Below are 20,718 nucleotides of genomic sequence, written 5' to 3' on the forward strand. Positions count from 1 at the left end.
CTTCGCTCAGTAGGGCTGCAGGCCCCTGGACCTCCTCCATCCCGTGAAGACACCAAGCTCACCAACACCTTGTAACCCTAGCACATACTGTTCCCTCTGTTCTTCTACTCTGTTCACATGGACTCACCTTCCCATTCCAGCTCCAATGTCATTGCCTCAGAGGGGCTGTTAGACTCCCGAGTCTAGACATTTTCCTTCCGTAAATTCCCATTCCTCCTGCTTCTAGCACCCATCCCAGTCCATTATCACGTATTCTCTTATGGGACAATTTGCCAAATGTCTTTCTCCTCCCTTAACATAACAGCAAGAACCATGGCACCTGGCATAGTGTCTGCCCCGTAATAGGAGCTCAACAAACATCTAATAAAGAAATGTATAAAAATAATTACTAAAGTTGTGGTTTTTTTTCAAGGCTGATCAAAATAGCCAAGTCAAAATGTCCCTGGTACCCAAATGGCCCCTTAGAATGGCAGGTGTCCCATAGAAAGAATTGCTCCCTAAATGAAGAAGCTTGCAGGAGGGCGTGATGACTGGCAGCTGAGGAGGATCACAAATAGCTGTGGGGGCGGGGGGAGGTAGTGGTGCCAAGATCTGGGATGTATCTGTGTGGCGGTGGGAGAAATGCCTTCCACACGGCAGAAAGGGGCGCATGCAAGTCAGGGGGCTGGGCACTCCAGAGTGTGGGCAGCGGTGAGGGTCAGCCCTGCGCAGGTTGGCAGGAGGACAGGACCCAGGAGCAAGGAAATGAGCTGGAAGGGGGTGGCTGGAGTGTGAGGGAACAGGTCCCAGAGGCAGGCAGCTTCCAGTGGCATGCGGGGGACCTCATGCGGGGCATGCGGGCTGTGAGTTGAACTGGGTCCACTCCCCAGGCACAGGCGAGGGTGGCCTGCAGGATCCCAGGGAGAACCAGCCCTGGAAGCTGGCGTGGGGGGCCTCCCGACACTCAGCTCAGCCTCAAAGGGCCCAGGGCGGCTGGAAGCACAGCTCTTAGCTACACGCAAAGCCGTCTGCAATGGACCCCCACCTGCTGGGCCCTGTCCTCCTTTGCCAGCTTTTGTTCAGGGCAGGAGGCACCCTGCAAGCTGAAAACTGCCGTGGGATGCTGCACTCCTACAAGACGTGATGCATGGGTCCAGCTCATCCCTTCGTCTCCATGGCAAAGAATGGGTGTCACTCTGGGTAGTAAACATGTGGACGGGAAGACAGGAGGGCAGAAGATGTCCTGGGTGTGGGTGTGTGCAATCGGCAATCTCTGGGCAGTGCGGTTCCCCAGCAGGGCCGCTGTCCTTCACGCCGTGCTGGCAGCCTCTGGAGCTTGGCCCTCCTCACACTCCTGTTTCTCCCAGGACTTACTTGTCGCTAATCCGAAGATACGGCTCCTCGCAGCGGATGGGGTCGATGCACTTGAAGCCGCCCTGCAAATTGTAGCAAGTCTGCTGCAGGTTGCACGTGTGGTTTCCGTGCTCACACTCGTTGATATCTGAAATGCAGGGTAGAGGAGAGGCTAAAACGGGACAGCGCCTTCCGAGATGTGTGCACTGTGGGGGTCGCCTGGGCCTTTACTATAGAATCGCGCATCACCTGGTACGATAGCTACTGGCCACAGGTGGCTACTGAGCCCTTGAGGTGTGGCCGCCAACAACTAAAATGTGCCGTCAGTAGAAAACAGGCACAGGTTTCCACCGCTCAGTACGAAAAAAGAATGCAGTATCTCATCAGTAGTTTTTGTATCGAGTACATATGGTAAACATACTGCATTAAATAATATATAAAATAAAATGTATTCTTAAAATTAATGGTACCTATTTTTTTTTTAAATTCGCATAAGGCTCCTATTTGTAACTGGTTGTACATTTCTATTGCCCAGCACTGACATGGGGAATTCTTGCCTTTGGTGTTCAGGTAAGGAAGGTTCAAGGAGCTGAAATGGGTCAAGGCTCAGCCACCACCTGCCCCTGCACTGGCCCAGCAGGTGGGCCGTGGGGCTTGAGGAATCTGCCCAAGCAGCCATCGGAAGGAGATGCACCCTTTCCCAGCCTGGGGTCCTGACTCTTAAAGGGACACGGCGGTCAGTTGTGTGAGTTCCCCTGGAGGCCGTGCTCCCGGAATCAGTAGAGAAACGCTAATTGGGGTCCTCCCAGGGGTCATAGACACTTTCCTGGGGCGGCCGGACCGGCCCTTTGGGGTGCCACCCATGTCTGTGGAGTTCATCATAGAAGCAGAAGTAGCCGTGTCCTTTCTGAGGCCAGAGAATGGGTCATGGGATTGGGCAGCCAGGAATCCCGGCCAGAGCCTGCTGCCCTGGAGCCCCTGGAACCCACTCCTGCCCACATCCTGCCTCCTTCCCGGGTGACCCCCACCCCAGCTGGGACCCTCTGGATGGCCTCACCCTGGCAGCTTCGGTTGTCCTCCAGCAGAATGTAGCCAGGGGGGCAGGAGCAGAAGTACGTGCCGGGCTGATTCACACACTCGTGCTGGCAGAGGAACTCAGAGAAGCTGCACTCGTCCATATCTGGGGGCGACAAGTCACACCTGCTGCTCATAGTCTGTCAGACCACCCGGGGCTGGGGGCGTCACTGGTTTTCTCTTCAGCTCTCACACTCTCCTGACACAGATGGTGGCATGTCTGTTGCTACGAGGTTGGCAGTTTACTTCTTGCACATTAAGGTGACAGGGAGCTCACGACCCACGAGGACACCTGCTGACATGTGGACGGCTCTAACTGTTAGCATATTCTTCCCGACAGGGAGCAGAAGCCTGTCTCTGAATTTCCAACACTCTCTCTGGCTCAGCTACACTATCTACTCATCACCGACTCATTCTGCCCAGCAGGTAAATATGACCTCCACTTCCACTGGAGTTTTCTGGGTGCAGAGCTCTTCCCCTGACCCCAAGAAACATCCCCTGACCCCAGTCCTCTGAAAGGGCCACTTCACTAGTGCCAGTGGCCCTCAAGTCACCCTAAAATTGAGAAATAATATTATTTCTAAAAATCGCAACTAAGAGGGACATATCCAGGAGGTCAGGGAATGTCCACGGTGTCCAAAAATCTCGAGAGAGAAAAGTCCGCAGTGGTACGGGGTGGGTGAGTGCATCCTCCCCGCCAGACCCGCCTGCCCCAGCAGGTCGTGGGGCCACGGGAAGCGGGAGCCACTGAACTCGGAGGCTGTGGCAGCAGACACAGAGGGCGGTTCGGGGGAGCCAGCTCCTCCTCACACACAGAGTTTGGCAACACAGCCCCCATTTGAGCCTCATTCGATACGCGGGCCAAAGAAAACATTCATTTATTGTTTCCCGAAAACTTGCTTTCACCAGTTCCCCCATGTGACATGTCCTCGGATTGCTCCCTCCCTCCCAGACCACTGGAGGCTGTAATCACCCAGGGAGGGTGTCAGTGCAAACAAGGCAGCTTGTCCCCCACTGGCTGATCCCGAATGTTCTGTGCCTAACGCCTCCCCTGTCAGAGGAGGAGAAACGCCTTGCCGTCTCTCCCAGCGGTCTCCGGGCAGGGCCTAGGAGCCAGCAGGCCCGGGACGCTGACGTGAAAGGTTAAAGCATGCTCAGCTAGGCAGGATCTGCTTCCAGCAGCTCCCCTCCTGCACCCCCCCTCCCCGGGGCCCTGCAGGACTCCCAGCCCAGGCTCAGCCCCTCAACAGAGAGTATCCTCTGGGATCTCTGTTATGCTCCTAGATTCCATCCACATCTCCCGCACAAGTGGTGGCAAAACCTGTAGCTCCCGAGGGCTTCACGTGCCTCATCTTATTTTATTTTTTTAAGATTTTATTTTTAAGGGGCACCTATGTGGTTCAGCAGTTGAGCGTCTGCCTTGGGCTCAGGATGTGATCCCAGGGTCCTGGCATCAAGTCCCACATCAGGCTCCCTGCATGGAGCCTGCTTCTCTCTGCCTGTGTCTCTGCCTCTCTCTCTCTCTGTGTGTGTCTCTCTCATGTGTCTCTCATGAATCTTTTTTTAAAAGATTTATTTTTAAGTACCTTTACACCCAACATGGGACTCAGACTCACAGCCCCCAGATCAAGGGTCACATGCTCCACTGACGCAAGGCGCCCCATGTTGCATCTGGTTTAATCCTCACCTCAGCCCCATGAAGGAAGCGCTATTACTAGCTACATCTTATAGAGGAAAACTTGAGGACTGCAGAGGTTAGGTAACTTGACTAAGTTTGCAGATAACGAGTAAGCAGGAAAGCTGGGATTTGAAGCCAGCCAGCCAGCCGGCTTCCAGATCCTATGACTGGTCAACACAATGCTGTAATGTCTCCCTCAGCAATCATGCTTGGGACTTAAAATCAGCAGATTTGAGGAGTTCTAAGGTTGGGGGCTGCTCCAGGGCAGACAGAGAAGGCAGCACCTGCCTCCACCTCCTGCTGGGTAGAGAGGGGCCCCACCAGGCCCACTCGGTTTATCCTGGGATCTGCAATCCCCAGGGCTTGACCAGGGCCCTGGCTCTTGTCTCCACCAAAAAGCTCAAATACAAGCCTGGCTTCTGGCCAGGAGCGCCCTTGAGGCCACTTTTACTCATTGACGTGACAACCTGCCATGGTTCCCAGGATCAGCTTAGCTTAGCAAGTCCCCGAGAGATAAGAGGATATAGCCAGAAAGGAGCTGGTGCTGCGTAGATGGGCCGTACTAGCCTCGGTAGCACTGAGAATTACAGTTCCTGCAAAAGAGGAGGAGCAGAGAAAGGGGATATGCAGAAAACAAAGTCCCTGTGTCGCACTGTTATCCTGGGCCAACCCGACAGCCTCTGGTGGCCAGGGGTCACTCTAAGTCTTAGGAAGGTGGAAGGTGGGTGTCATGGAGGAGAAGAGGACCATTTCTGGTAAATGAGTCATGTGAAAATCCTTCCCAAACCACCAGGGATGTAAAAGTCTCTGAGTAGCCAGAAGTCTCTTACCCTTCTGCCCAGAGAAAGTAAATTCTTTTCTTTTTAAGATTTTGTTTATTTATTCATGAGGGACACAGGGAGAGAGAGAGGCAGAGAGACGGGCAGAGGGAGAAGCAGGCTCCACGCAGGGAGCCTGACATGGGACTCGATCCCGGGTCTCTAGGGTCAGGCCCTGGGCTGAAGGTGGCGCTAAACCGCTGAGCCACCAGGCTGCCCGAGAAAGTAAATTAACATGGAACAGCACAGGTCACCAGTTCTTCTCATCTTTATGGCCACCCTAGTGACTTGGCCAAGGAAAGCACTGAATGGAGCTGGGATTTGAAACAGCTCCATCCGTCTCCCATCACCCTCTGGCACCACCCCCGCAGATGGTCGGTAAACACCCATGGATGTGTACAGACTCCCAGGGAAACAAATAATCCCCCTCATAACGCCAACCTTTCCCCACTCTTAGTCCTTAGGGGGCCATGGGAGGAACTGAAATCTAGGAGGAAAGTAGCTTTTCAGGCCTGAAGCTACGTTTTTCGTTTCTGGGGCAGACATTTAATCCGCCTCAAGCTCTCTGCTACTGCTGCTTGGGCTCCGGCCTCCTGGGCCCTGGGGAGGGGGGCTCGGTTGTTCAGAGAGCTCTGTCCCCACAGCACCCCGGGCCTCGGTGAAGCTACCAGACCAGTCTCATTCACGACCCGGGTCAGTTCCCGTCACAGTGAAACCAGGATTAAGGAACTTTCCATTCAGCAGGACAGATTTTCACGCCCTCGGGTAGGGTTCGCTTATTTTGAAGAATACAGCGGGACATCTCGTTGATCTGGACTGTGCCAACTCACAATCGCTCACAGGGCCAAAAGTGGATGCAACGGGGTTGACTTTAAAACCGTATTTACGAAAAACAAAACAAAACAAAAAAAAAAAAAGAAAGAAAGAAAAGAAGGGGAAGCCGGAAGAACAGAAGAAAGAACAAGCTGGCCGTGGCTCCGCGCAGGAGGCTACAGGATTCATGCGAGTGAAAGGCCATCCCCACTCCCACGGCGTGTAGGAGCTTACAAGGTTCTCATTACAGGTTTCATAAGGAAAGCAGAATGGCATTCATAAGACAGCGCTGGCAGAGAACCACAGTTTCTTGGTCTTGGAAGGGGTTTATGAAAGGCTGACAGAGCCACAATATGTTCTCACAAATGATGAAGAATTCATGCATTCAACATTCAGTCATGGCTGCTTTGAGCACCGCTGATCGTGTGCACGCTGTGTGCCCGGCCTGGAGCTAGGCCGTGTGCATCCGTAGACGTCCAGAGGTTCACGGAGCGTTTTCACTTACACACATGATCTCACTCATTCAGGGCCCCGCCCACCCTCCCCCATGAGAGACCTACTATACTGACACCACTTCCCTCTGCGAGTACCATCTCCACTACCCCAGGACTCGTCAGCGCTGGGTAGGGACAGATAATTCAAACCAGTACACAAACCCAGGTGATTCCTTTCCCTCTTCACCCCACGTCAGACCCTAAAGGCAGCTCTGTTGGCTTCTGCATTCAAGGCCAAGTGATAAAGGGAGGGGGCCCTACTCCATCTTCCAGGAAGTGACTCATCTCTGCTTGGTGTGGTCATGACCCCACTGCCCTGGGAAATATCCCAAACTGGGGATGCGTCTGGGAGAGGAGAGGAAACACCTGTAAAGGACGTGCTTATTCTCCTCGCCTCCCTCACCCCCCTAGGAGAGATGAAGTCACCAAACGCCAAAGCCTGTTACCACTGCAGTGAACGCCATCGTCCTCAAGTTCATATCCTGGGTCACAGCGGCAGATGAAAGAGCCGTAGGTGTTGACGCAGGTTTGCACACAGGGATTCTCAGTGGCGCACTCGTTCACGTCTGTGGAAAGCAACAACCCATCACTGGCCATCCTCACAACAGAAACAGACGAAGCAGAAAACGCACCGGCCACAAAATCTGCTGGCACCAGGAGACCAGATTCCCAGGCTCCAAGGATCTCAGCCAGGACCCACCAGATCCGGAGCGCAGACCCCGGAGGGTTCCCAGGAGGACCAGGGCCTCTGTGCTCAGAGGCTGGAAGGGTTGGAAGGCCTGTGTACACATCAGACCCATGTGCATGCATGTAGCCACATACTCCCCCTAGGAAGGCCAGGCTCCAAGGCTCAGCCACAGGAGTTTCCAGGCAACACTTGCTCTTTCTCATCACCTGCTGCATTATCCTGCTGACTGGCTCTTCCCTCACCACCGCTGACCTCAAAGTCTCAAGTCAACGAATAACCATGACCCTTCCAGTTACAAGTCTATCACTGCTAGAGACTGAATTGCGTCCCTCCCCAAAATTCCTATGTTGAAGCCCTAACCCCCACATGATTATATTTGGAGATGGGCACCTGGGAGGTAATTAAGGTTAAATGAGGTCGTACAGGCGGGGCCCTGACGATAGGACTGTGCCCTTATGAGAGTGGACACCAGAGGGCTAACGCTTGCTCCCTCAGCCATGTGAGCACATGGTAAGAAGGCAGCCATCCGCGGGCCGGGGACAGAGCCCCCACAAGCGCCTGACTGTGCTAGCATCTTGCCCTTGGGATTCTAGCCTCAGGAACTATGAGAAAATAAATTTCTGTTGCGTAAGCCACCCAGTCTGGTATTTTATCACAGCAGCCTGAGCTGAGACAATGGCTCGTTAACAATGTCATTCATTAGGACCAAAGGATCTCACATGTGTCAAACCCTTCCAAGGACCACAGCCCTGTCTTACAGGCCCAGTGGCTTAAGGAGAGGACCACAGAGGGGCACAAGGAACCTTTTAGATAATGGAATATTTCATCACCTTGAGTGTGGTGATGGCTGCATGGGGGTCTACAGGTGGCAACGTTTATGAAATAATGTGCCTTTAATGTGCACTTGATTGTACATCCCTGATACATCAATAATTTTAAGGTTGCTTTGAGGTTGGTAGATATGTCCAAGTCCCTGAAGTGACAAGACCAGAGCTGGAACTGGAACCTGAGTTAGGGATCCCCCCATAACACCCATGAGTTATCCTGCAGAGTTCAGCGGGGTGAGGGGAGGGGAAGGAGGGAGCCCCTTTCTGTACTGGCACTGGCTGACCCTTTTTAAGCACATCCTCTCCCTAGCTCTATATGCCAATGACCCAAGTCCCAGCTGAGAGAGTTTCTATCCCCTTCGAAGTCCAGGTCAACCTCTTAAGGCTCTGGACAGCAGTTTGGGTGTTTTCAGAGTGAGACACCTTCATAGGGAACAGCTTGAACTTTTCTTAATGGGGAGAGCTGGTCCTGGGCCCACACAACTCCTGCCTCCTTGGAGCTTTTAGAGGGAGTAAAGAAAGAAACAACAAAACAAAACAAAAAGCGGGGCTCTGCAGGGAGGGCCCAGTGAGACCCCAGTCTCCCCAACAGAGCTTGGAGGCTCTGCACCCCAGAAAGAAGCCAGGAAATGCCATGGCGGTGGGCCTTGGAGTACAGTCCAGGCAGGATGGCACTGCCCAGTTTTAGGGCTGGTGTCCTTGGCTTCCGGCCACATGCTGACCAGGATGAGGGAGCTGTGGCCTGGCTCTCTAAGCTCTCAGCTGCCCCTGTGGAACGACAGTCCCACAGCCCTGTGCCTCCTGGGTCCCGCACACCCGAGTGCTCTGCTGAATGAAGCAGAAGGATTCCAGGAGCTCAACAGAGAACATAACCCCCTGTTTAGGCCGAGGATGCTGCTGACGCAATGTCCCAGTGGCTGGGGGCCGGTGTGCAGGCCTTGGCGCGCTGTGGACTTGGCACCGCCAGGTGTCTCACCTGCGTCTCATCACAGGCCTGTCCCTGAGACGCCTGAAGGACACCGGGCGGGCGTCAGCTGTTCTCTGTGGGTGCTGGAAGCGCCTCGCCAGCCTCTGGGTGGAAGCCATGCTGCCCTCCCAGCCCGGCCCCGCGCAGAGAAGCCGCCTCTGCCCTATGTGCTCCTCCCAGCACCCAGCACCCAGGGCCCGGGGGAAGGAAGGGCCCCTGTCCCATCAGCTCCCTCAACCTCCAGGGCCCGCCTGGTTCTCAGAAGAAAATCGCCTCCCCTGGCAAGAGGAACTCGGTGGAGACTTCTGGAACAATAAGCAGAACCAGCTTTGGAGGAAAGACTTACAAAGAGTCCAGGATCAGCCCCTTTAAGGGCCGATGCCTTCCTGTTTACCCAATGATTTAGATACGATTAAGCTAATGGAAACATAATATCTTCCAACCAGCTGGCGCCAAGCCCTCCGCCAGACCTCAAATGGTGTGACAAGGAAATGGGCCCTGCAGAACCTGGTGGCAAGTTCCAAACAAAGCCTTCATTCTGCGTCTCCAGTCCCACCTCCACGGTGGACAGAGCCAGGCAGGGGGCTAGAGGCCCAGCCGGGGCGGGGCCGGGCAGCTCTGGCACTGACTCCTTGGGCCTGGAGCCTCCATTCACTTCTTGGGCAGAAGAAACCTCCAGATGGAGACTGCAGAAGGCATGTGTTGTGTTTTCTCACTTATCAGTATTTGAAGTGATCATGTAAAACTCAGAGAAGGCCTTTGTCTCGGGGCACCTGGGCAGCTCAGGTGGCTGCACGTCCAACCCTTGGCTCCCGCTCAGGGCTCGGTCTCAGGATGGTGAGATCCAGCCTCACATCAGGCTCTAGGCTGGGCAGGGAGCCTGCTTGAAACTCTCTCTCCTTCCCCCTCTACCCCTCCTCCCCCTTCTCTCTCTCTCTCTCACTCTCTCTCTCTCTCTCTCAAAAAAACAAAAACAAAAACAACACCTCTGTTTCACTGTTTTTTTTTTTTTAATTTATTCATGAGAGACACAGAGAGAGAGGCAGAGACACAGGCAGAGGGAGAAGTGGGCTCCCTGCAGGGAGCCCGATGTGGAACTCAATCCCAGGACCCCGGGAGACACTCAACCGCTGAGCCCCCAGGGGCCTCTGTTTCACTCCGGTTTTGTGGGGAATGCTGAATCGGAAATTATCATCACCCCCTGGACTCTACTAAGGCACAGGCCCTGCTAGCATGGGTCATAGGGAAAACTGGAGGGAGAGCCATGGAAATTGGCCATGAAACCCCTGCACAGAGGGTGTCTACTGTGTAATTCACCAAGGCTCAAGAGCCCTTCCTGACACACAGCCCCCACCCTGCTCCCCAAGCATCAAAAATTGAACTCAGGCTATAGGACATGTGTGAAAATTTCCAATTAGCCCAGAAAGCTGGCAAGACCTCTTCTGGAAAGTAGACACATGGAGAGAAACAAATCCATGAAATCATAAGCCCCAGTTGATGGATGATTGTGGTGCTTTTTTGAGATGTTTCCCATAACCTTAGTTTGGACCTCAAGGTTCTGCAAGCACAATGACCATGAGCAAGAACAGACACCACGGAAACTGTCAGACTCTGGAGCAGACAGCGTCTAGTGTTTCACATCGTGTTCGAGTTATCGTTCGCGTCACATACCTTGGCAAGACCTTCCATCCTCGTTGAGGGTAAAGCCAGGGTTGCACGTACAGGAATAGGATCCAGGAACATTTGCACACAGTTGCTGGCAGTAGCCGTAGCGACATTCATCAATGTCTGGAAAGAGAAACACTAGCAAGGTGAGACATTTCTTCCCAATCAAGGGGTCATGCCCAGCATCATGCATGCCCACCTCTTCAAGAGCAGGACCATGAGAGGAAGGGGAACTAAGGGAAAGCCAGGACCCACTGAATGTCAGGGATGGTGATGCACGCCGGGGTCTAAGGCTCCATCCACCCACCACCCTTCCTGACCTGTCTCGGTCCCATGAACACCTGCACCTGTCTGGAAGGTTGTAGAAGAAATGTCTGCTCAGACAAGGATGCGGGGCAAGACAGCCTCCAAGATTCTGTCCAACTCCAATCTTCGATGCTAAGATTTACCCAACATGAAGAGTCTACTCTAAGACTCTGAAGAGATGTCTCAGCACCTCAGGAAGGGACAAGTGGCTGAGAGTGCAAGAGGAGTGCACAGCTGTGCTCCAACAGACCCCTCGCCAGCTGTTAGCCGTATCTGTCTAGCTCTCAGGAATAAGAGCAAGTGCGGGCCCTGGCAAGCAGCAGCACCACAGTCAGGAGACTGACGAATCCAGTGATACAAGGATGCCGGGCTTCGCCCTGGATCTCCTGCTTGCACCGAGCAGAACTAAAACTCTGGGCAAGCACACCTTTCCCAGCCATGGCTGGCTCACCCTGAGCAAGCAGTTCTGTGGGTGAATGGAGGCTGCTTTTAGCAGATCTGGGCAACCTGTCCTTGCTGCTGACATGTGCCAGTCAACGGGGAGCCTGATGTCATTGGAAAAGCAGTCCCCATTACCCCAAGTGAATGGGCTGATGAGCAAGAGGATTCACTCTTGTGTGATGGGATGCCTCAAGTGACACCCACAGAGGGAGACCAAGTCCTCACCTGTCCAGGCACCTGCTGTGACCAGTGGATCCAACTGCAGCAGTAACTGGGCCTTATCACATTATACCCATCTCCCCCAGAGGTTTCCTCCTGGGCCCCCGGTTCCTCTGGAACCAGAATCCAGCCAGGGCCCTGGAGACCAGTCCAGAACCTGTCCTTGTACCTGGTTTCTACACGCACTGCCACAAACGAGCCTACCTTCACCTACCTCCACCTAACCTATTGCTCAGCCCCTCAGAGGCCGTGCTTAGCCCTTGTGACTCTGTTCTCTATCTGAGCAGCAACCACCTGGAACTCAGCCCTCCTCCCCAGGACCCACCGAGTACTCTGCAGCGCCTGCTGGGAAAGCACACTGACAGTTGCTGGTCCTGACTGTTCCCAGGTCAGGGCACAGTCACTGAGGCCGGAAAGGGCCCCCCTCTGCCTCAGGGTACCTTGCAGGAAAAGCAGCCCCCAGCGCCTCCTTTTTTCTGCAAGAGCCTCCAAGGTGCACAGAAGGGGTGGTAGATGGGGATGGAATCCAGGTTTTGGAAGGCAAAGAAGATGTGGCCAGGAGAAGGCATGAGCTAAGCCACAGTTGGGAGACATCTTCACTTAGGATGTGGAGTATGAGCAGGCTGTGCACGTGGTACCACGTTAGGGCTCCAGGAACATCCCCCCCAAAGCTTCAAGCCCTGTGGGAGAGAACAGCCCTCCCAAGGAGAGAGGTGTCCCAGGTCCTGGTCCCCCTCAGATGGGGAAGGGGCCTCCGGCCCTGAAGTCTCCTTCATGGGGCCATGTACTGCTTGCCCGGTCCTCTCTAGCCTCCCCTTTCCCTTGGAGGAAAAACTGGACTGAGAGAGAGGAGCCAGATTTCAGGCCCAACTCACTCACCTCAGCTTTGTTCAAAATGTTCCCCCTCTTTGAGTCTCAGTCTCCAACTCTATAAAAATTGGATGACATAATATCTAACATCCCTTCCAGCTCTGAGAGCCGACATATTAAGTTCCCACACAAATAACTCACTCACACTGATCTGCTTATGTTCAAATCAGTAGCATCAAATTTTCCATCATCGCTAAGGTTGGTTTAAATGCAGTGACCATCATATTCACAAATGCCCGTGTGCAGCCCGCCCTTCAGTGCCTGTGCCCAGGAAGGAGAATCCCGCCAAGTCCAGTCTAGCCTGTCAGGCCCCCAAGATGCTTTGGGAAGGGCTCTAAAGCCGACCAACACTCAAGTCTTAATCGGGAGTGTCTTGGAGAAAAAGAACCTTCTTTCTTTCTTTTTGTTTCCATGATGTTGTTTGGATTTGTTTCTCAGCTCCTCCAGGATGGATTTTTCGGGCATCAGAACAGTGTCTTAGAGAACTTACACTGCTAAGGCTTTTCCAAGGAAACACAGCATTAGAAATCACACCCTAGAAATAGAATTGAAGTGACAGCAAGCAATTGCTATGAATGCATTCACTTGGCTGGAGCGAAACCAGAGGGGAAGAAAGGAAAATCACCCTCCAGTAAAAATAAACCGAGAGATCAGATAGCAGATGCCAACTGCAAGGGGCAAAATTCTCAACTGGCAATGACTGATTCCTTGGGAATAAAAAAAAGACCTGGGGGGTGGGTATTGGGGGTGGGGGAGTGTCAGGATCTTCTGATCCTGATTTGGGACTTGGAATGTTTCTGTGACTAAGCAAGGGTTCCCCCCCTCACTATGATGTCGACCTAAGATAGAATAATCCTCACCCCTCATCACTTCCTGCCTGGGATGCCAACGTCCTAAAGACAGGAAGTGAGTCTATGGAAAACCAACTGTGGGCCCTTAAACATTACATTCAAAAACTCCGCTACTGGGCAGCTCTGGTGGCTCAGTGGTTTAGCGCCGCCTTCAGCCCAGGGCGTGATCCGGGGGTCCCTGGATCGAGTCCTACGTCGGGCTCCCTGCATGGAGCCTGCTTCTCCCTCTGCCTGTGTCTCTCTCTCTCTCTCTGTGTCTCTTATGAATAAATAAAATCTTTAAAAAAAAAAAAAAAAAACTCCGCTACTGACACTGACGGTGACAGTCACAGGTGGTTTGAAAAGGGCCAGGCAAGCTCCATAGGCTCCTACCCCGCTGGCCCCCACCCAAGAGAAGCCCAGCACCCTCAGGCCAGCCGGCTGGGCCCTGGTTCTACACCACCACCTGCAGCCATCGATTTCCCAGAGTCCCTGAAAGCCCCAGAGAGCGGTTACCTAAGCACTGGCCCTCCAGAAGCCAGTAGCCATCGGTGCAGGAGCAGGTGTAGCCTCCTTCTGTGTTGATGCAAATCTGGGTAGGGTTGCACTGGTGAGAATCCGTTGCACACTCGTCCACATCTGTAACACAAACATGTTCCAGACAAGGTCACCTACACTTACCCAGAGCCCTGGAGCCACCGGTGGTGCCAGCTGCTTCTCTGTCCCGCTGCGAAGGTGATACCGGCTACAGGCTCCATCCAAGGAGATGGAGGTGCCTCCCTGGTGGATACCACACGGAGGCCCTGACTGTTATGTGGGGGGCAGACCTCGTGTGCTGCCTGGAGATCCACAGAAGAAAACGGCCACGAAGGGTACACACATCCCTGGGGACTCGTCTAGCCTCCTGTCCTATCCCTTTCTGAAGGCAGGTCACCTTGAAAACAACCATGACTCGATGTGGAAACACATCTGGCTGTGGGTGCACTCACTCAGGTGTTAAGGGGTCTGTGGTGCACCTGCGTGGGAACAGCTCCCGCTCAAGGAAGGGAGTGGTGGAGCCGTGGGATCGGACCCTCCGTCCACGGAAATCCTTCAGCCTGGGCCTCCTGCCCTGCCACAGAGCCTCACAGGGCCCTGTGGTCTCCCTGCAGCTGCAGCCCCCAGGGCTGACCCACTGCCCTCCACGCAATGCCACCTGCCCACAGCCATCCGTTGGCTTCCCTACACATTCATCTTTTAACTCACTGCACGTGACCTTTCAAGCGCCCGGCTCTGCCCGGCCCTGCACCTGCGCCTCCCCTCCTTGTCAGCCCGCCTTCCTGTCTGTGCTTCCTCAGGGCACCTGCCTTTTGCTCCCCTCATTACTGCCCTCGGGTTGGCTCATCTCCGTCTTTTCCTCCAAAAGGACCACTTGCAATTGGAAATACTATTAAAACTACTCACTGAGGGACACCTGGGTGGCTCAGTGGATAAGCACCTGCCTTCAGCCCAGAACGTGATCCTAGAGTCCAAGGATCGAGTCCCACATCAGGCTCCCTGCATGGAGCCTGCTTCTCCCTCTGCCTCTCTCTCTGTGTCTCTCAGGAATACATAAATAAAGTCTAGGGAAAAAATTTAAAAAAAAATAAAAGCTACTCACTAAGCCTGTGCAGCATGCCTATGTGGTGTACACAGGCCACATGTGTGTCATGTGCATGTGTGGTATGTAATGTGGCCTGCAGAAGTCTTGTGTGTACTCCATCTGCAGTGTATTGTGTGCAGATGCCACATGCACATATGACACCTCACACATGCTGCCACATTTATTCTCACAATCGCCCTGGGAGAAGGACTCACACCTCCTACTTACAGATGCAAAAACTGTGCTGACAGAGTAAGTTCTGAGCTAAGGGCCCAGGCTTCCCTGCCCACCTACTCCTAAGCCCTCTGTGGCAGGAAGGACAGGGGTCATATCCCCAAGAACATTGTGGGTCCAGAGGGAGCTGAAGAAGGTGATACCGAGGTGCAGAAAAGAGGGTTGAGCTTTCACCGCCTCTCCTGTCCCTCCTGGAAAACTGTCTACCTCTCGACATTGCAGCTCACAGACCGTGGGGGCGCCTGGGCGACGGCCCAGAGTCTTGCCTGCTGCGAGCACAAGAAGTAGCCTCAACGGGTTCAGTGGAACCATGGGTCAGGTAAGCCATGGCCTCGGGGGCCCGGATGACACCTGCGGGTCACCTGCGGCACATTGGCCTGACACCGTTACACAATCTCCACCCCACCCCAAATGATCAAGGTGTGTGGGCATCGGGTGAAACCAGGCTTCAGTCCTCTAGGCACCAAGGCTCCAAGAACCTGGTTCCAAGATGCTGGCAGCCCCCACGCCCCCCGGCCCCATGACGACGTGCAGCCTCCGTGGCAAGCCTCTGTGGCAAACCCCCACCTGTTCTTGGCTGCAAGAGCTCCTGCCTCTGCCCTCGGCTTCCCTTCCACCCCCAGTCCTGCCCACCCCTCGAAGCCTCCCAGGGGGACCAGCGAATAATGCTTGGCCGGCAGCCACTCCTGCCCAAATCCATATCGAACACTATGATAATAAATAACACCACTATCAGCCAGCACATGTTTACATTTTTCCAGCCGGGGGGTGATGGATGATGGCAATTGTGCCCTGGGAACAGCATGGCCCTAGGAATCTGTGCACATTTTTTCCTGCCCAGAGAGGATTAAAGGGAGAGAGAGATTCAAGGGGACAAAAGCCATCAGACGTGGTGAGAGCAGGTTCTCAAGACTCTTGTGTTTGTGTAACTTGTGACACACACAATGTGGCGGTGGTGGCCTCCTGCAGGGAAAAACCAGAGCCTTGCCAGTGGGCCCAGCAGGCTCCAGCAGGCACGCCGGCTCACACGCACACTCCCGAGGGTGCGTGCAAACTAGGTGAACCTACAAACTGCATCTTTAAAACTCATTGTTTAAAAAAAAAACTCCCCTGCTTTTACGTAAAGAATTCACTTGATTAGAATAACTGCATGTCTGCTGACACATGTTCAAGGAAAAACTATATTTTAAACTCTCACTTGCTCATCAAATGGAATGTCAATATATACTTTTTTTTTTTTTTTGGAGAATCCTACAAGTCCCTGGAGTTTTTTGGAGGGTGCATCTTACCTTTATATCCTGAAAACATAACCTAGTGTCCTGCTGTGTCCACAGTAAATGTTCAATGATTATTTGGTGAATGAATGAATGAATGAATGAATGAACGAATGAATGAACACATGAACAACACCCATTATGGCCTTGAAGTCCCCAGATGAGTTGCCCCAGCCAGCGTCCTGGGGTGTGTGGACTTTAAAAACAACCCACAAAACCACCGTGGTTAGCTTATACACCCGGTGGAGCAGAAACCAGAAGGTTCTTGCTGTGGGGATCTTCCAGGGCACAGTGACTCACCACACGTTCCAGCTCAAGCCCAGTCGCTTACATTACATACATCAGACTTCAATAACAGAAGAGGAAAGCGACATCGAACCACTCCAAGGACATTCTTTGGTAACGCGTCCCTTTCTGCATCCGTGGAAAATCACAAGTTACGGCACCCTGAGTAGGCATCACTATCGTCGTGCCCACGCCATGCCCACTACTTTCTTCCCTGTGGGACCCTTATGAAGAGTCTCCCAAACCAGGGTGCTCTGTTCATTCAGTGCTTTATCTACTTCCTCCCTCCCTCCCTCACTATGGCTCAATGTGTGCACGTATGTGGCCTCCCAAAGCCCCAGGGTGGCTGGAGGGTTCTCCCTCCACCTCCCTCCAAGAAGGGGACCGTCTGCGTCCTCCGTGTCCTGGGCCTGCCCCCTGGCTGGCTCCTGGGAGCTGTGGCCCTCGTCGACTGCGTGGGCACCTGGAGGACTCTACCAGCGCCCCCATGGCTCATCTCTCCACAGGTGCGGCACTGTCTGTCTGCGGTCCACATGGCCAGTGCCCCGGCAACCAGAGGACAGAGGTCACGCACGTCTCCAGGACCTGGTGGCACAGCACAGCCAGTGCTGCACCTGCCCAGGAGAAACCATCCTCTGCACCAAGTGCTGCAGCTTTGCCTGGGCTGGCACCCCTTCCTTCACATGTCTCCAGAGTGGCTTTCACTGGAAACATCCTCAATCTGAAACCACTGCTCACTTTTGAAAGTCAGCAAAATCCATCAGCTCCTTGACGCCCCCTCATGAGGCCGCCGGCCTCAGGGAGCGCCCCCACTTCAGGACGGCGGCCCACAGATTCGGGATGCTCCTATGGGATTTCCCACGGCTAGCTGCGTCTCAGGTCCTCAGCCAGACAGAAAGTATCAGGTGCGCTAAGGCAGTGGGAAGAAGGATGTCTGTCAGGTCCAGGCGGGATCTCACGGAGGCGGCAGATGGAGAAACTGGCTGTAAGACATCAGAAGGCAACCGCCTGACAACCCAGACAACAAAACAAATGAAGTCTTCCAGGCTGACTCAGGCAACGCCACGGGGAGGGACCACAGTCTGAGTGCTGGTTCATGGGTTTATTATATAAAGATCTCAACAGGGAGGCGCAACAGACTAAACATGCTGCCGTACATATGCATAAATCAGATGGAATATAAAAAGCACGCACGTGTATGCCACCTATTAGTTATATGTGAATGTAGCTATCATATACCAACACGCATTTCCATTTCCGGATTCATTCCTGAAAGTTAAAGGGAAAACACTTAAACCGTTTTCATAGCACACATCCTAACTGAAATTAAAGGTCCTTTAAAAACTGCTAAGACAATGCAAAACAAAAACCAATGATTCATCCCTGCCCACGGGGAGAACATTTCCTAAGCCATCCTGCCCCCCCCCACCAAAGCCTAAGAGGGAAAAAGACCAAAGGGCCAAGACCTCCCCTGGAAGGGTTAGTGCGTAAAAAATAACTTCGGGGGCAGGTGGAGCTAGATGTGAATCCAGGCTCCGCACTTGGTAAGTAAGTACCACGGAGCAAGTTCATCAGCCTCCCAGACCCTCCGGTGTCCTGACAAATGGAGCGAAGCAGGGCCCATAAGTTAAAGTGTGCGCAGATCCTATCACCACCACCCAGCACAGGCAGGGTACCCCCGGGGGATTTTATTCCCCCCTCCCACATGAGGTGCTATTTCTAACAGCCGTGAAAGGAGCGACGCACGGCCTCTGCCTCTGCAGGCTCTGATCTGGGATTCACCAAAGACAGCACAATGACGGCACTGGGGCTCCGCAGGCTGCGGGGCAGGATTCGTTCCACCGTAGCCAGAGCCAGGGACTCCCCGCCCCCAGAGCGGTAGACACCCAGCAGGAGATGGGGACACAAGTGCCAAAGGGTAGGGTACGTTCCCTCACGGGGGTCAGTCTCCCTCTCTGCACTTTGGCATCTCGGGGTCCATCTACAAGTCTGTAACTGCAGACGTCCAGACGCCCAGATGCCCAGGAGTATGTGCATCTCACTGAATTCCACAGCCAAAGCGGGATCAGCCTTTACCCCACCTATGACTCCTCCCTCCTGCGTGTCTTCGGTTCTCTGATACTGTGAACAAGCAAGGGGGTCACCCTGGCGAACCTGTGTACACAACCTCAGAGGAATGTCTCTGTTCTTATGTGAGAACAGTCATTGGCCAAAGGGAAACATTCTCACTGGGTGACACAGGGGGAGACCGTCCAGAAGTATTTGGAAGGCTATACCTTTTCAAAAGCCTTTTTTGGAAATGGCAAAATCATTTCCTTGGTAGTAAATTTTTGCCCAGTGAAACAACATGTTTTCCCAGCCCATTTTTATTCCTTCCTTGCTCAAGCTAATGGGGCTTTTGATAAGAAAGAAGAAAGTAACAATGGCACATTCTTAGGCCTCCCACTGAAACCAGTCTCAGGCCCGCTGCTGGACTGGGTCACTGCCATTTCTCAGCGAGACAAGCCCAGTCACGGCTGGAATCTCCACAGGACCTCCTTCCCAAACACCTGCTTAATTAAAGACCTCAGCGTTCGAGAACTCGCTTGTTGAAATCCCAGGACATCTGCGCTCCATGTGTCTGATGGGTCCTGGGCAACAATTAGGAACGAGATCTTTCTGTATTTCCAGCACTTTTCTCGATGCTTGATATTAAGCTTAGGATACAAAACTTGTGCATGTTGTGCCTCTAATTAGGCAACAAATATGTGGTCCATTCTTCCAAACAACAGAGAATCCTTTCCTCTTGGATGAAACCAGCTGGAATGCAAGTTCTGACCTCTCTGTGGATTCTGTTTTTCTATCCATAAAATGAGAGCATGGAGGAGAGTTCTGGAAGGCCCCTTCTAGCTGTGGTCTTCTACAGAAACAAACTATGCAACTAATGGAGATCACATTGTTTGGTCCTGGGTAATTATTTTCATCAGAGTGCTCAGTAAACATCAGCTGACTTTAGCTGCTTTCAAAACAGGCAGAGAATTGGCCAAGCGCATTCAACTTTTGCCAACGCATGAATGGTCACAGCAGCTGTGGGGGGTAGGGGATGAGGAAGGGATGACACATATCTGCCTTCTTGAGTGTCATGAATCAAACTGTCTTGACAGTAAGGAGCCAAGGCTGCTCACTGCCAGTCTAGACATGGTATCTTTTTTTTTTTTTTAAAGGGATTGAGGCTTTAGTTAATACCATGATTGTAAACCAGGCAAACATGGAGCTCACATTAGATTTCCATTTACTAAAATCGTGCCATTTGTCCATCAACAGAGAAGGACTTTTGAACCTATACAAGCCAGTGGTTCCCAAACTTAGCTACTACCTGTGGTTCCCAAACCTACTACCTGAGAGCATTACCTGATTTAATCCAAACATCTGGGGTTGAGGCTTGGAGAGCTGTTTAGCTTCATGATTCCAATGCAAAACTGTATCTGGAACTTGCTGTGCCAGACCAGTACCTCTCACACGTGAATGTGCATATGAGTCAGTGGGGAGCTTGCTAAAGCTCAGGTTCCCATTTGGTAGATTCCACATTTCTAACAAGCTCCCTGCCAGCCCAGGGGCCACATTTTGCATAACAAGGTGCTGGATTATCATGAGTGATAATTAGTCCTGTACCCCGTGCAACTTGCTCAGAGTTTCAAAGACTGTTCAAGAGTGTCCAGGAGAGAACTGAAGTGTTCAAATATCAAGCCAACGAGTCCTACGTGGATATTTCTCTACAGTCAAACCCATGGGTTACTATATACTATTCACACTTCTGGAGTCTTATTAAACAAGTCTGCAGCACAGTCTATACCAGACAGAAGGCTTTCCTGCTGTACAGAAATAGCCATTATTCAATTTCACCCTGCAATTGAGTGCCTGCTGCTACGGCGCCTTGGGCGAAAGCATTGTGTGCCTTCAGAAGTTCTCCCCTCCTTCAGTTTGCTGATGGTGTTTGCTTTCCTATGAGTAAACTTAGTTTCCAGAATATTGATGAAGTTCTTAGAAATACTGCCCCAAAGTGATGACAAAAAGTGCAAAAGATTCCAATTAGAAGAAAGGACAGTGTCTTTCCTCTGATGCACACTGCCCCTCTTCCACAAGCACCGTCTAGATATCCTACAGCTCCTGAATCTAAGAATCTCCAAGGCGTCTCCCCACAGGCTCCTCCTCTTCACCCCCTCTGAGCCTATTCCTGCCCCACGTCCTGACCTCCTTGTCACCCTCAGGGCCACAGTCTCTGATCTCCCTGTCCCTGGTGAAG

The 20,718-nt window shown here is 52.9% G+C and overlaps 1 protein-coding gene across 1 annotated transcript in view; it reads right to left on the reverse strand.

The window, feature by feature from the left end:
- The window catches only part of FBLN5 (fibulin 5), a 69,532-nt gene that overhangs the window by 9,644 nt on the left and 39,170 nt on the right, over nt 1-20,718 (reverse strand). The window contains exons 5-9 of the mRNA XM_025467817.3: nt 13,539-13,661; nt 10,363-10,479; nt 6,656-6,775; nt 2,390-2,512; nt 1,354-1,480 (exon numbers count right to left, since the gene is read on the reverse strand). Coding sequence (XP_025323602.1) covers nt 1,354-1,480; nt 2,390-2,512; nt 6,656-6,775; nt 10,363-10,479; nt 13,539-13,661 — 610 coding nt within the window. The remainder of the gene's footprint in view (nt 1-1,353; nt 1,481-2,389; nt 2,513-6,655; nt 6,776-10,362; nt 10,480-13,538; nt 13,662-20,718) is intronic.

The sequence above is a fragment of the Canis lupus genome, chromosome 8 (assembly GCF_003254725.2).
Source record: "Canis lupus dingo isolate Sandy chromosome 8, ASM325472v2, whole genome shotgun sequence".
NCBI classification, from domain to species: Eukaryota; Metazoa; Chordata; class Mammalia; order Carnivora; family Canidae; genus Canis; species Canis lupus.